This window comes from Drosophila gunungcola, unplaced genomic scaffold (assembly GCF_025200985.1).
Source record: "Drosophila gunungcola strain Sukarami unplaced genomic scaffold, Dgunungcola_SK_2 000167F, whole genome shotgun sequence".
NCBI lineage: Eukaryota > Metazoa > Arthropoda > Insecta > Diptera > Drosophilidae > Drosophila > Drosophila gunungcola.
The window spans coordinates 63509-75738 of NW_026453328.1; the positions used below are offsets into that span (position 1 = coordinate 63509).

Genomic DNA, 12230 nt, shown 5'->3' on the forward strand with positions numbered 1-12230 from the left:
CCGTCCTACATGTAATTGCGTACACCCTAATTTTGGGATACTTTAAAGATACTTTAAATACTATGCTATTAAACCTGCAGGTCGTTGTATTGCAAGTAAATCGGCAAACGACGCGTACGGGAAATTGTTTGAATTCGAAGCTGCGACAATTGTTTTCCCTGAAAACCTTTCCGTTGAGTTACTTGTGTTTGTCGTATTTACTGGTAGAAGCGTAGACTTTTATCTGAACGACTATACATATATGCGGTTTGGTGACTCAATATCAAAGCCAACCAAAGTACATTGTCACCTAAGGCACTATTTCAAACGAGGTGAATAATTATCTAGTGTAAGTGCTTAAGTGCGGTAAAATTTCAGATTGGAACTGATAGTTTGTGGACTTTATCCGGCGATTAGAATCCAATGGTCGAAAATGATGGCAGCTATTGCAGTCCACTTCATAATGCTTCTTCAGTTTCATCTGGTTATGCGCAACAAATAGAATGCTCAAAGAATGCTCATAAAAATGATCAAAGGTAACTTTTATTGCTAATTGAAAAAAATAGAATACATATATATAAGATAACAATTTACTTACAAAAGCTCCAACAAGATTTACATACATATATACCCTTGCAGAGCTTATTATAATTTAAGTCATAATTAATTTAAGGGTCCATTGACACTATTTAGTATTAAGGAGGAAATCTAGGATCATTTTAGGGTCATAATGGTACATTCATTAATAAATTGTGGTATCTATGTATGTATATGACCCGAAAAATTATTGTTAAAAAAAAAACCTGCGCTCAGTAGTTTTGTGTGACCCTTTGACACTCATATAGGATCAAGTTGAACCCAAAAATCTGATACTTATTAAATTGATACTCAGAGATTTTTTTGGGTGTAGCTATGGGAGCTGTAGGATATAGTCGACCAGCCCGTTCCGTCCTATGTAGTGTTACCTGTAGCAGATAAAAGACTAGAGAGAAAATTTTATCCAGATAGCTTTAAAGGTGAGAGAGAGAAAATGCCTTGAGATTCCTCTACTTTTGGTATTTAACAAATTGTTCAGCTAGAATGTTTTCATAAGTTATTAAGCTAACAAAAACAGCTACTTTTCTCTGTTTGCAGAAGATAACGCTGCTTAGGCTTAAATAAGTAAATAAGTAAATGCTATATAAAAATGGTTTCAGGTTAAAGGAAGAAACATTATTTGGTATTTTAATTTCAGTCAGAAGGACACATTCCCCACCCTAACAGCATCAGCATAGTTTTAATTTTTGAAACATTTAAAAAGTGTATTTATTAAGTCGAATGCTTATTAATTTTTCTTCACAAAATTTTATATCAGATATTTTATATGTCGTCACGACTTTTTTACCTCGTTAGGAGGAATAAAGTTAAATGCGCCAAAACTGGCATTTCCGTAAAATATTCCCAAAAAGGGAAGTGTGTTCCCCTATTGTAACAGATATCGTTACTTAGACTCAACTGAAGAAGATATACTATCGATGACAGGCGATCAAAAGCCCGCTCAGAAGGTTCGGCTGGATGGATACCCGAGCAGTACAGTAGTTGCTAGCTGATTTCAAAGCGTTAGAGGCGCAGTTTTAGTTTTTTATGAATGTTAGAATTGATGTGGAAAGTGTGTGTTGGACTTTAATGAAAACGGAGCAGTGCGAGAATCGCTCAACAAGATAAGCACCGTTTTTTTGTCCCGATCCTGGTATCGGAAAAATTGCAACGCCTTCGCGTTTTTGGCTTGGTGAGCTTCTTCGTTTAATTTAATTTCTTATTCTTATCCCAAAACCATTTCTCCGCATGCCCGTTTCCTGGTTTCCGGGCTTTATTTCTTTTATATTTTCCCAGCTTGCATTGCAGTTTCGGTTCTCCTCGCTTATAACGGTTCTTTTTCGCCGCCTCCTTCACACACAACGCAAAGAAAAGAAAGGAAAGGAGACTGCATTTGATCGAACACACGAAAAATAGACGTGTGTGCGTGTGTGTGTGTGTGTGTGTGTGTGTATGCTGCTTGGGAAGTGAAACGAATCGAAAAAGAATCGAAAATACGGTATTTTTACACTGGTGGGCGTAAAAAGTGAAAGTGAAATATGACTTATTATTAAAATCCTGAAATTAAATAAAGTGTCAACAAGTAAAACACCAAAATATAGTAAAAAAAAAATAACAAAAAGAAAAAAAAAGTCACAACAAAATCCTAACTAATAAAAATACAAAATTATAACAATTAAAAAAAAACAAAAAAACAAAAAATCAAAAAAAGTTTTCGAACTCGAAAAATTAACTAAAAAAAATTAACTATAATTTTACCATAAATTAAACCTAGTCTTAAGCAACTGAGGTAGCTATACGTGCTGAGAAATTTGTTATACTCAAAACTCAAGACACGAAGTGACGGAGCCAAGTTCAACAAATCGTGGGCTATGTACGCCACCCGAGTAGCTGGCGACATGAAGATCTTTGCCGCAGATGTTGCCGAGAGCAGCGCGACTGAAACATGCAGCACTCCCGTGCAGCAGCAACAGCAGCTGCAGCAACTCGAGTTCCGGTCGCGGAATTCCGCCGGATCGCCGGCTCCCAAGCCGGGGCAGTGCCATCTGAAGTTCGGAAAGTACAACAACAAGGCGGCGAATCAAGCGAGCAGTTGCCACAGCAGCAACACCGAGAGCAACAAAGGACAACAGCAGCAACAACTGCAGTACTGCAGCAACAGTAACTCGTGGGCTCGCAAAAAATACTTTGGCAGCAGCAACGGCAGCAGCAACGGCAGCAGTCTTCAGCAACAGCAGCTGCAATCCACGTATTTCCAGCGACAGCAGCAGCAGCAGCAGCAGCAACAAGAACAGCAAACGCTGAACAACAACAACGTGCTGATGAAGAATCAAAATCTCGTCCAGCCACAATTGACCGATTGCCAGCCCAGCGAAAGCAACAGCAACAGCAATAGCAGCAGCAACGGCAACAGCAGCAACAGAATGGCGGCAAAGCCAGCCAAATGGCTCAACGACAACAGCAGCAGCAACATTAACAACAATATCATCGGCTGCAGAAATACCACCAATAACATTGGTAGTAAAAAGCGCAACCCATCGGCAGATGCCACTGCTGCCTACTATCGCAAGTGCCCAGAGTCCCTGAGTCCAGAAACTGCAGCTGAGTCGACGGGAAAAGAGGCAGCAGTAGCAGGACCTGGCCAGACCAGCCCCTCAGCTGCAGGCTCAAGCACGGAAAGTGGCACGGAAACATCCGCGGCCAAGAACCAGGATCAGGGACATGCCCAGGAGCCGGACAAGCAGCGACCCCGACAGCAACCCCTTAGTTTCTGGAAAACCAACTACCCGCAGCCAGCAGCCAGCCAGCAAAAGAATGTAAGAGACCTTCTAAGACGGTTTCCAAACAGCACATGGTCATAACTAATGTAACTCGATGTTATCTTGTCATATAAACGTGCTCATTAGTTAGGGCCGTTAGTTCGACTTACACGTTCATTCCTAACTTATTTTATGCTTTGATTCCTTTCCATTTTTATTCTTTATTTTCAACAATTAAACAATAATCCAATAGTCCGTCTAGCAGATTCATTCTTATCTTTATTTTATATGCAACATTTTTACATGACAAAACATATTTACCCAAACAACCTGGTTTGAATTAAGTTTTAAACTTCGTGTTGGGAACATTTATATATGTGAACATTTTAAATTGTAAAATACAAATCAATTAACAGGTTGTCAAATTCCAGAAGGAGACGGTCGCGGCAGTTGTATCAGCGGCTGCTGTGGCGGCAGCTGCATCCGAGCACGAACAGCAACACCAACAGCAACATCAGTCTCTGTCCTTCGACAACAGGCGAAACTCGGGCTACCAGCAACATCAGCAGCACAACTACTATCAATATTACTATACACAGCCCAAGCAGTTGACCATCGCCTCGTTCCTGCAGAAGGAACTTTTGCCAGGGAGCAGCGAAAAGACCAGCCAGCACAGCAGCAGCAACAGCAGCAACAACAACGGCAACAGCAGCAACAACAACAACGGCAACAACAGCAGCAGCAACAACAGCAGCAGCAACAACGGCAACAGCAACAGCAATCACAGCAACAGCAGCTTTTCACGGCAGCAATACGGTCATCAGTCTGTGGGGGCTGGCAGCTACCAGCAGCAACAGCAGCGCTACCGCAATGCTCAGAACGTCTATCAGCACTACCAGCACCAGCAGCACCAGCAGCACCAGCAGCAACATCAGCAACATCAGCCGCAGCAGCAACATCCTCCGCATCAGCATGGGATCGGCAACTCGCACTTCCGCCGGAAGCACAGCGACAACAATAACAGCAGCAGCGGCATCAACAAGAAGATGCACTACAGTCCATCGGTCAAAAACGGGGATCCCGCCGGGTCCGCTTCTGGCCATCAACAGCATCATAATCCACATCAGCAGCAGAAGACAATCGAAATTCTGGCCAGCAGCAACTTCAACGCAGCGCATCGCCGCATGCAAGGCGGAGGCGGTAAGAACGGATACTACCACAACAACTATCACCCGCTGGCGGGCGAGGGCGGCTCCACGCCCACGCGCTCCGAGCACCAGAATATCTACAACCTCACCTACATCCATGTCGACATGGAGCCATCCAGTGAGACGGTTGCATCGACGGCGGGAACGACACCGGTGGTCAAGCCCTCGTTGCTCAATAAGCCGAGTATTTCGATAACGCCGGTCTCCTCCGTCTCTTCCGTCTCAGTATCAACCCCAACCCCAACTAATGTAGAAAGGGGGATGGGGGGATGCCTCAGGCGGTGTCCAACTCCGTTCTGCCATCAGCGACAGCCCACGTCCGAAACATGTTCGCACCGCCGCCGCTCGCGATGATTGGAGGGCACAACCTGCTCTCCCCGGTGACTGGCGCCACCATCACCACCACCACCACGCCCACCAAGATGATCAGCTGCGCCCAGCTGGACGAGGCCATAACGGCAGCGGCAGCCAGCGGAGGAGACCCCTCAACCAGCAGTCCCAGCTTCAACCAGGCGGTGCCCTTTATTATTCCCTCCCAGCAGCAGCAGCAGCAGCAGCAGCAACCGCACCTAATCCCGAACTGCAGCACTTCGCAGACGCAGCCGCAGCCGCTGCCGCCTCCGCCGCAGGTGTTCTTTCATTTTGGCGACGGGTTCTGCAACCCGGGGCAGGGCCACCAAGCGCCTCCGGCTCCCGTGTGGGCACATTCCAGGTCGCCTTGCTACCAGTCCTCGTACGGATCCAGCTGCAGCCTCAACGGGATCGGCAATGGGAACTCGCCGCACTCCAAGGATGGCAATGCGGTTGGACTGCGGCCCGGCTCGCCCGCCCTTTCCACCTCATCGCTGGGCAGCGAATCCCATTGGAGCGGCACAAGCAATCGCAGTCGGTATGTTAGAAAAAGGTCTTCATCTATAATGTGTACTTGCGTCCTTGCAAAACATATCAGACCATTTGCATACCCTAATTTATACAAGTTACATCTTTGAAAACATATCAGATCACTTGTGTACCCCTAAAGCGGGTTTATAATTTCAGTCACAGTGAAAAAGACATACATATGTAGCTTCATTGTTTCTAAACGTCTACGCAAATTGAAATATAGTAGTTTTATGGAATATTCAATATTTATATTATATAAATACTTCGGCTTGAGAAAGTTTGCTTTCTGTCTTGTTTTAAATACAAGCGTTTACATTTTCATTAACACTTCTTGAAAAGCAAAACGCTTTAGCGCTAAATACACACATGTTATCTATTGTTTAAATGTTGTCAAACATGACAATGGCAACATCCAATCTAGTGAAACATTTTTTCCTAACAAAAATATTAAATGAACAAAAATCTTAAATGAAACGAAAACACTCCTACCGTGGTCTACTCTTTCGTAAAGTAACATAATGCATAAAATCATTGTTGGGTTACAGAAAGCGGCATTTTTTTTAGTCAGGATCCAAAGTCTAGTTTTAATTAAATAATCATTTTGAGTTTCGGCCCCTTTAAATCTTTTCAAAAAGGCAAAGAAAAAAACGACAATAATGTATAAATAATAACAAGAAAGGAAGCAAACTTCGGCAAGCCGAAGTTCATATACCCTTGCAGCTATTGCAAAAATTAAATATTCTTGAAGAAATTCTATGGTAGCTATATGATATCGTTTTCCGATTTTAATAAAATTAAAAGCGTAATTCTGAACTGTCAAATAATTAAATAATCAAAAAGAATTTCTAAAAAAAATTACAAATTAAAAAAATTAAATTTTTTTAATTTTTTTTTTTTAATATTTTTATTGTTTCCGTGGGAGCTTTATGTTATAGTCGTCCGATTTTGATGAAATTTAAACCGTAATTCTGAAGTATTTAACCATTACTGTATGTCGAAGAACGAAAAAAAAAATAAAAAAAAGCTAAGTTATAATTTTTTTTTATTTATTTTTCCGATTGTTCCTATGGGAGCTATATGCTATAGTCGTCCGTTACGGCTCGTTCCGACTTATATACTACCTGCAATAGAAAGACAACTTTTGGGAAAGTTTCATGCATATATGTAGCTTTAAAACTGAGGGACTAGTTTGCGTAGAAACGGACGGACAGACGGACATGGCTAGATCGACTCGCCTAGTGATGCTGATCAAGAATATACATACTTTATAGGGTCGGAAATGTCTCCTTCACTGCGTTGCAAACATCTGACTGAAATTATAATACCCCCTGCAAGGGTATAATTAAGTTTTTAAAGTCTTTTATGCACTATTGAATAAAAATAATATACATATGATATGCATCAAGGTTAAAATTAATTGATTTAAAGTCTGTTTTAAGCATCGTAGTATGTGCAACGGAGTCAATTTCCGCATAAGCTTCTCATAGGTGAGGTTATATCTTTGGAAAATTCTATTGATCACTTATCATCAAACATTGCATAATTGAATTTAAAGTACACCTATCTTAGTATATAGCCTTGTAGATGTAAGTTAGCAGTTCATTGCTAACTATAAATCAATAAGTAAATAAAAAACGAATCATAAGAATAAGTTGTAGTGACGATGCGCACCAAGAGCGTCTGCATGGGAGTGTTATATAATGATACATATTTAAATTTTATTTAAATGTATATATATATTTCCATTGCTCTCTTACATATTTTTAAATTTTAATTATTCAGCAAGTAAATAATTCATATGCTTGTAGTCCGAGTTTTTGTTTAAGTAAACAATTTTTTAAACCAATTTCTATGTACAACTTCCCAGAGGACTGATACATTTTGAAATTTGTATTTTCAGCTTGGGCCATGGAGGCCACCTCTCCATTTCACCCACTCCAAGTGCTCTAGGATCTGCACAGTTGTCTCCCCATCTGCACCAGCCACACCAGCAACTCCAGCAACACCCTCCACCGCTCGTAACCCATCACCCACATGGGCAGCTAAACGGACACGCAATGACCCCCTTTATCCCGCATCGTCCCCATCCGCCTCCGCCAGTTTCGTCGCCGAATCCCACGGCCGGAGCCACAGCAGGAGGACCCTGGTACGAGCTGGTCCTGCCCCCCGATCGCTACTTGGCCCAAGCTCGGAACACGGAAGTCGCCGTCCAGCCTGAGAAGCTCATCTGCATGTGCAAGTACGACAACCTGTCTGCTGACATCTGGAAGAGGTTCCGGGGCGCCCAGCAGACGCAGCAGAAGTTCAAGCTCAAGATGCGGCTCTGGCGGTACCTGTTCCTTTGGATGAATGTAAGTAAAAGCGGCGATGTGTTCTTTAACCTATCCACCAATGTTCATGTACTCCTTTTTACCTGCCAAGCGTAAAGAAAAAGGTAAAAAATACACATGTAACAGGAAAGTAAGGTATAGTGTAAGTATATGCATAAATTCGAGAACTATGATCTGTCTGCCCGTAAGATGGTAGAGATTTTGGAAACTAAACGAGCTAGAGACTTCATATAAATATGATGACGCTTTCGATTTTACAGTTTTCTGCGCGGATATAATTGGTGGCGCCATCAGTTTTATTTTACTATTTGTTAGCAGAGCAACGATTTTTTTCAAATATACTACAGCGTTCCTTGTTTTTATTTTTTTCTAAGCCAACGATTACAAATACATTTTATTGCCTAGAAAAAATTCGTATTTTCGTAATTTTTTTTATTTTAGAAGACCTGTAGGTTATTTCATTATTTTCTCTGTATAGAAAGAAATGTCAAATAACGTTTTCAAAAAAATTAAATTAAAATTTTTGCTATTTTTTCGTAATTATTTACTTCGAGAAATAACGAAAAGTAAATAACACATAAAATTTTATTTTAGCGATGTACGTAGCACGCGTTGGAAATCTAACCGTTTTTCGCCAATCTTGCAGGAATACCCAAAAGTGTCAAAACAAAAATTTTTTAGCGTGAGCTGCTGTTGCTACTTTTTTGACCCCAAAACGTTTTTTTCTTAATTTATTTTGAGGAAAGTATTGAAGATAGAATACTCAAATCAAGTACTATTTATAAAGCAACATTTTTTTGACTTACACAAATTTTCTTGAATGGCTGCATGAAAAAGGTGGTCATTTTAGAGTCATTTTGTTTCGCATTGCCATACCCATTTCTCCTAAAACAATTCACTTTCTATATGCCTTAGGGTACACAAACAAAAAAACACAATAAAAGCGATACCTTTTGATTTCAGTATCATTTTGTTAAATTCGAAATTTTGCTTGCTGAATTTTAATATTGCGGCTTTATAGCTTTTTAATCACACATGAAATACTTCAAAAAACAAATTAATAAACTTCAAGCAGTTAATAAATGCATTTATTTTATATTATATTAGTATAGTAGGTTTGTATTAGTATATTCGGCTAATTGTATTTTAAGACAGCCATTGGTTTTCGGAAAATCCAATATTATATACGATGTTATCAATGTGAGAGAAAACATATTTTTCTCATATACACAGATTACAGTTTTTGGAAAAAAGTTCCGACAGAAAAAACTGTTCAAGTTAAAATCAGAGATGTTAACGCTAAAGTCAATGTTTCCAACAAACGCCATAAGTGGTTTTGTTTTGAAATTGAATCATTTTTTTCCGGCTGTTCTCTGACAAATACTATGAAACTTTCGAAAAATGTAAAATTCTTTCTTTTTGGGCATGTTTTAAAGTCTCTGAGGTTTCAGTTTTACATAGCGCCCATCTAGAGTTGTTGGCAAAAAAAGTATCATGGTTTGTGAAATACGAAAGAGCTTTTTCTTGTTATGTCTGACAAATAAAGCAGCTATGCCTACCATATCATACATAAAAAATTAAACAAGGTATAAATATACAAATTACGAAAGCAAACCGGAAATAATTAAGAGATGTTATTCTGGAAAACGTTCAATTGGGGCACTTGCAGCAACCGATGTTCGAGAGGTACCGCATCTGCTTAGTTGGGTCGACCATCACTGGCTTCGGGACGGACTCCTCCGACATCGACATGTGCCTGCTTCCCGAGCGGGGGGTGCCTCCTCATCCTCATCCCCACCAGCATCAGTACCACCAGCACCAGCACCAGCACCACCACTACCACAACGAGAAGCGGACCGAGGCCCTGATCATTCTCACCCTGTTCAACGCGGTGTTGAAGGACACAGGTAACGAAAGCTGGGGGCCATGCCTTGCATTAGAGTGACCGTCTTTCGCAGAGGTTTTCCAGGACTTTAATCTGATCGAGGCGAGGGTGCCGATCCTGCGCTTTAAAGACATTACCAATGGGATTGAAGTCGATCTCAACTTTAACAACTGCGTGGGTATTAAAAATACCTATCTGCTGCAGCTTTACGCCCAACGTAAGTCATAGAGAATCGACAGTTTTTTGGTTTTTAATATTAATTGTACCAAGTACTCGTCAAATAGAATTATGAATTTATTTTCGCAAATTTCTGTTGCTTGGAGATATTCATTTGCCAACTCTACCTTATTTATAGATACATTCTATTGAGCAACTGAACCAGCTATGGTTCAATTTGGTGTTTGGTGTTTGACTTAGTACCTATATTTTATGTCTTAAACGATTTGAATTATACTTAAGGTGCTAGCTTGTATTCTTTTTTAAGGATATCCGTAAGGAATTAAACCCAAAAGCAGGTAATTACAAGTGAGTGTTATTTTGAGCGATTAAATGTACAAAAAAAATGATTTAGTTTTGATTTTTTTGCATAAAAATAATTATTTTATTCTTAGCTTTAGATAACTTTTAAACTTCTAACATATCATTGAGTAACCATCACCCGTATTCATAAGTTTTAACACCTGAAAAACCAATTCAAACCGAATTTAGAACTTTTACCCGTAACATTAAAAAAACCTTTACAATATATAATATATAATATAATATGAATGGTACAATAATCTATTTCAGCTCAGTTCCAACCGATTTCAAAAAAAACTTTCGGTTTGAATTTGTTTGAAAATTATCTTTTATAAAGTAAACTTAATTTCGGTTTTTATTTTACGATTCTTTTCTGTCAAACCGTTTTCTGGATCTCACGAAAAAGTAGTTATTGAATATGTCCCTAAATTCTGCTCATTGTTTTATTGGTGCGATTGGGGTTTGGTAATAAGTAGTCAGTTTTTAGTTGGTAATTAATTAAGAAGTAATTTATAATTTATTGTGTCACTTACATCTAACGTGGATTTGTTTAACAGATACTTCAATATTTTTGATCATTTTTAAAACCTATTTGTTCAGGGTATGGTTTAATGTGTTTTGATTGTGATCATTCCTCATCATCACTCGTGTTTTGTTAAGTGTGCTTCACCTGCATAGTATACTGCTCACATCAGACTATCTTTAACGCTCCACCTGACATTTTAGTGGATTGGCGGACACGACCGTTGGTGGTGATTGTGAAGCTCTGGGCGCAGTACCACGACATCAACGACGCCAAACGCATGACCATCTCGAGCTACTCGCTGGTCCTAATGGTGCTGCACTACCTGCAGCACGCCTGTGTGCCGCACGTCCTGCCCTGCCTGCACACCCTCTACCCGGAGAAGTTCCAGCTGGGGCAGCAGGACTGCCTCGACCTGGATCTCATCGAGCCGATCGAGCCCTACCAGGCGCTGAACAGCCAGACGCTCGGCGAGCACCTGCTCGGCTTCTTCAAGTACTACAGCAGCTTTGAGTGAGTCTGGCACTGATCTGTGACTGTAACCCATCGATGATCTGTAACTTATCCCCAATCGTTGGCCCACTGCAGCTTCCGGAACCTGGCCATCTCCATACGCACTGGCGGCGTCCTGCCGGTCTCCACATGCCGCATGGCCAAGAGCCCCAAGAACGACGTGTACCAGTGGAAGGAGCTGAACATCGAGGAGCCCTTCGATCTGTCCAACACGGCGCGCTCCGTCTACGACTATGCCACCTTTGAGCGTGTAAAGGCCGTTTTCCTGGCCTCGGCGCGTCGCCTCGATCACACGCTCGACTTGGCCACCGTCTTTCGGCCCATCCACCATGTGCAGGCTCAGGCACAGGCACAGGCACAGGAGGGCTTTCCCCAACAGCAGTTCGCCGACCACCAGCTGCACTATCCCAATCCCAGCCAGCCGCGGACTGCGGGTGGAGGTGCCGCTCCAGGCTCCAGCAAACTGAGCCCAGATGCGGCCACCACCTTTGCCGAACCGACTGCAGCGCACGTCGTCTAGTTGGAACAGAAACAGATCTGAAAGGTTGAGGACCTAATTTGATCTTCTTTACTTTTTGCATCTCTATATATTTAATCTCTTCCAGGTTATTTCCAAAACATGAAGATAAAACTAGTTAATATGTCCCTGCAATGTTAGATCAGAGCAAGAAACCTTGTAAATTGAAATTCAAATTCGAAAAATCGGAAATTACGAACGATTTGTGTGAGAACAACGCGAATGGAATAGAATTTCAATACATTTTCATGCACCCCTATCTTGTTAAATGTTATTATATTCATTTATTTATACTTTTATAAACTCAAATTGTTTTATCGGATTCCATCACTTATTGTAAACATTCACGGAGGTCTGCGATGTTCGTCCCTCCTGTGGTGTGTATGTATCTCTTTGAAAAATAAAATGTCACCCGAAAACGTAAACCCAAGTTCTGTAAAAAATAAATCAAATAAAACAACATGCAAACCAAACAAATAGTAAATATTTCCTAAGGTTTTCCAAACATACATTTTGAGTTAGTAAAAACTAGTTTTATA

General features: G+C 40.9%; 1 protein-coding gene across 1 annotated transcript; it reads left to right on the forward strand.

The window, feature by feature from the left end:
• The first annotated feature begins 1379 nt into the window (after positions 1 to 1379).
• Positions 1380 to 12138, forward strand: LOC128265867 (poly(A) RNA polymerase gld-2 homolog B). The gene is given in 10 exon segments (XM_053002081.1): positions 1380 to 1747; positions 1852 to 3371; positions 3731 to 4799; positions 4802 to 5411; positions 7305 to 7755; positions 9404 to 9641; positions 9693 to 9836; positions 10865 to 11174; positions 11250 to 11718; positions 11780 to 12138. Coding segments are annotated over 8 exon segments (4212 nt in total). The 5' UTR covers positions 1380 to 1747; positions 1852 to 2426; the 3' UTR covers positions 11695 to 11718; positions 11780 to 12138.
• The last annotated feature ends 92 nt before the right edge of the window (positions 12139 to 12230 follow it).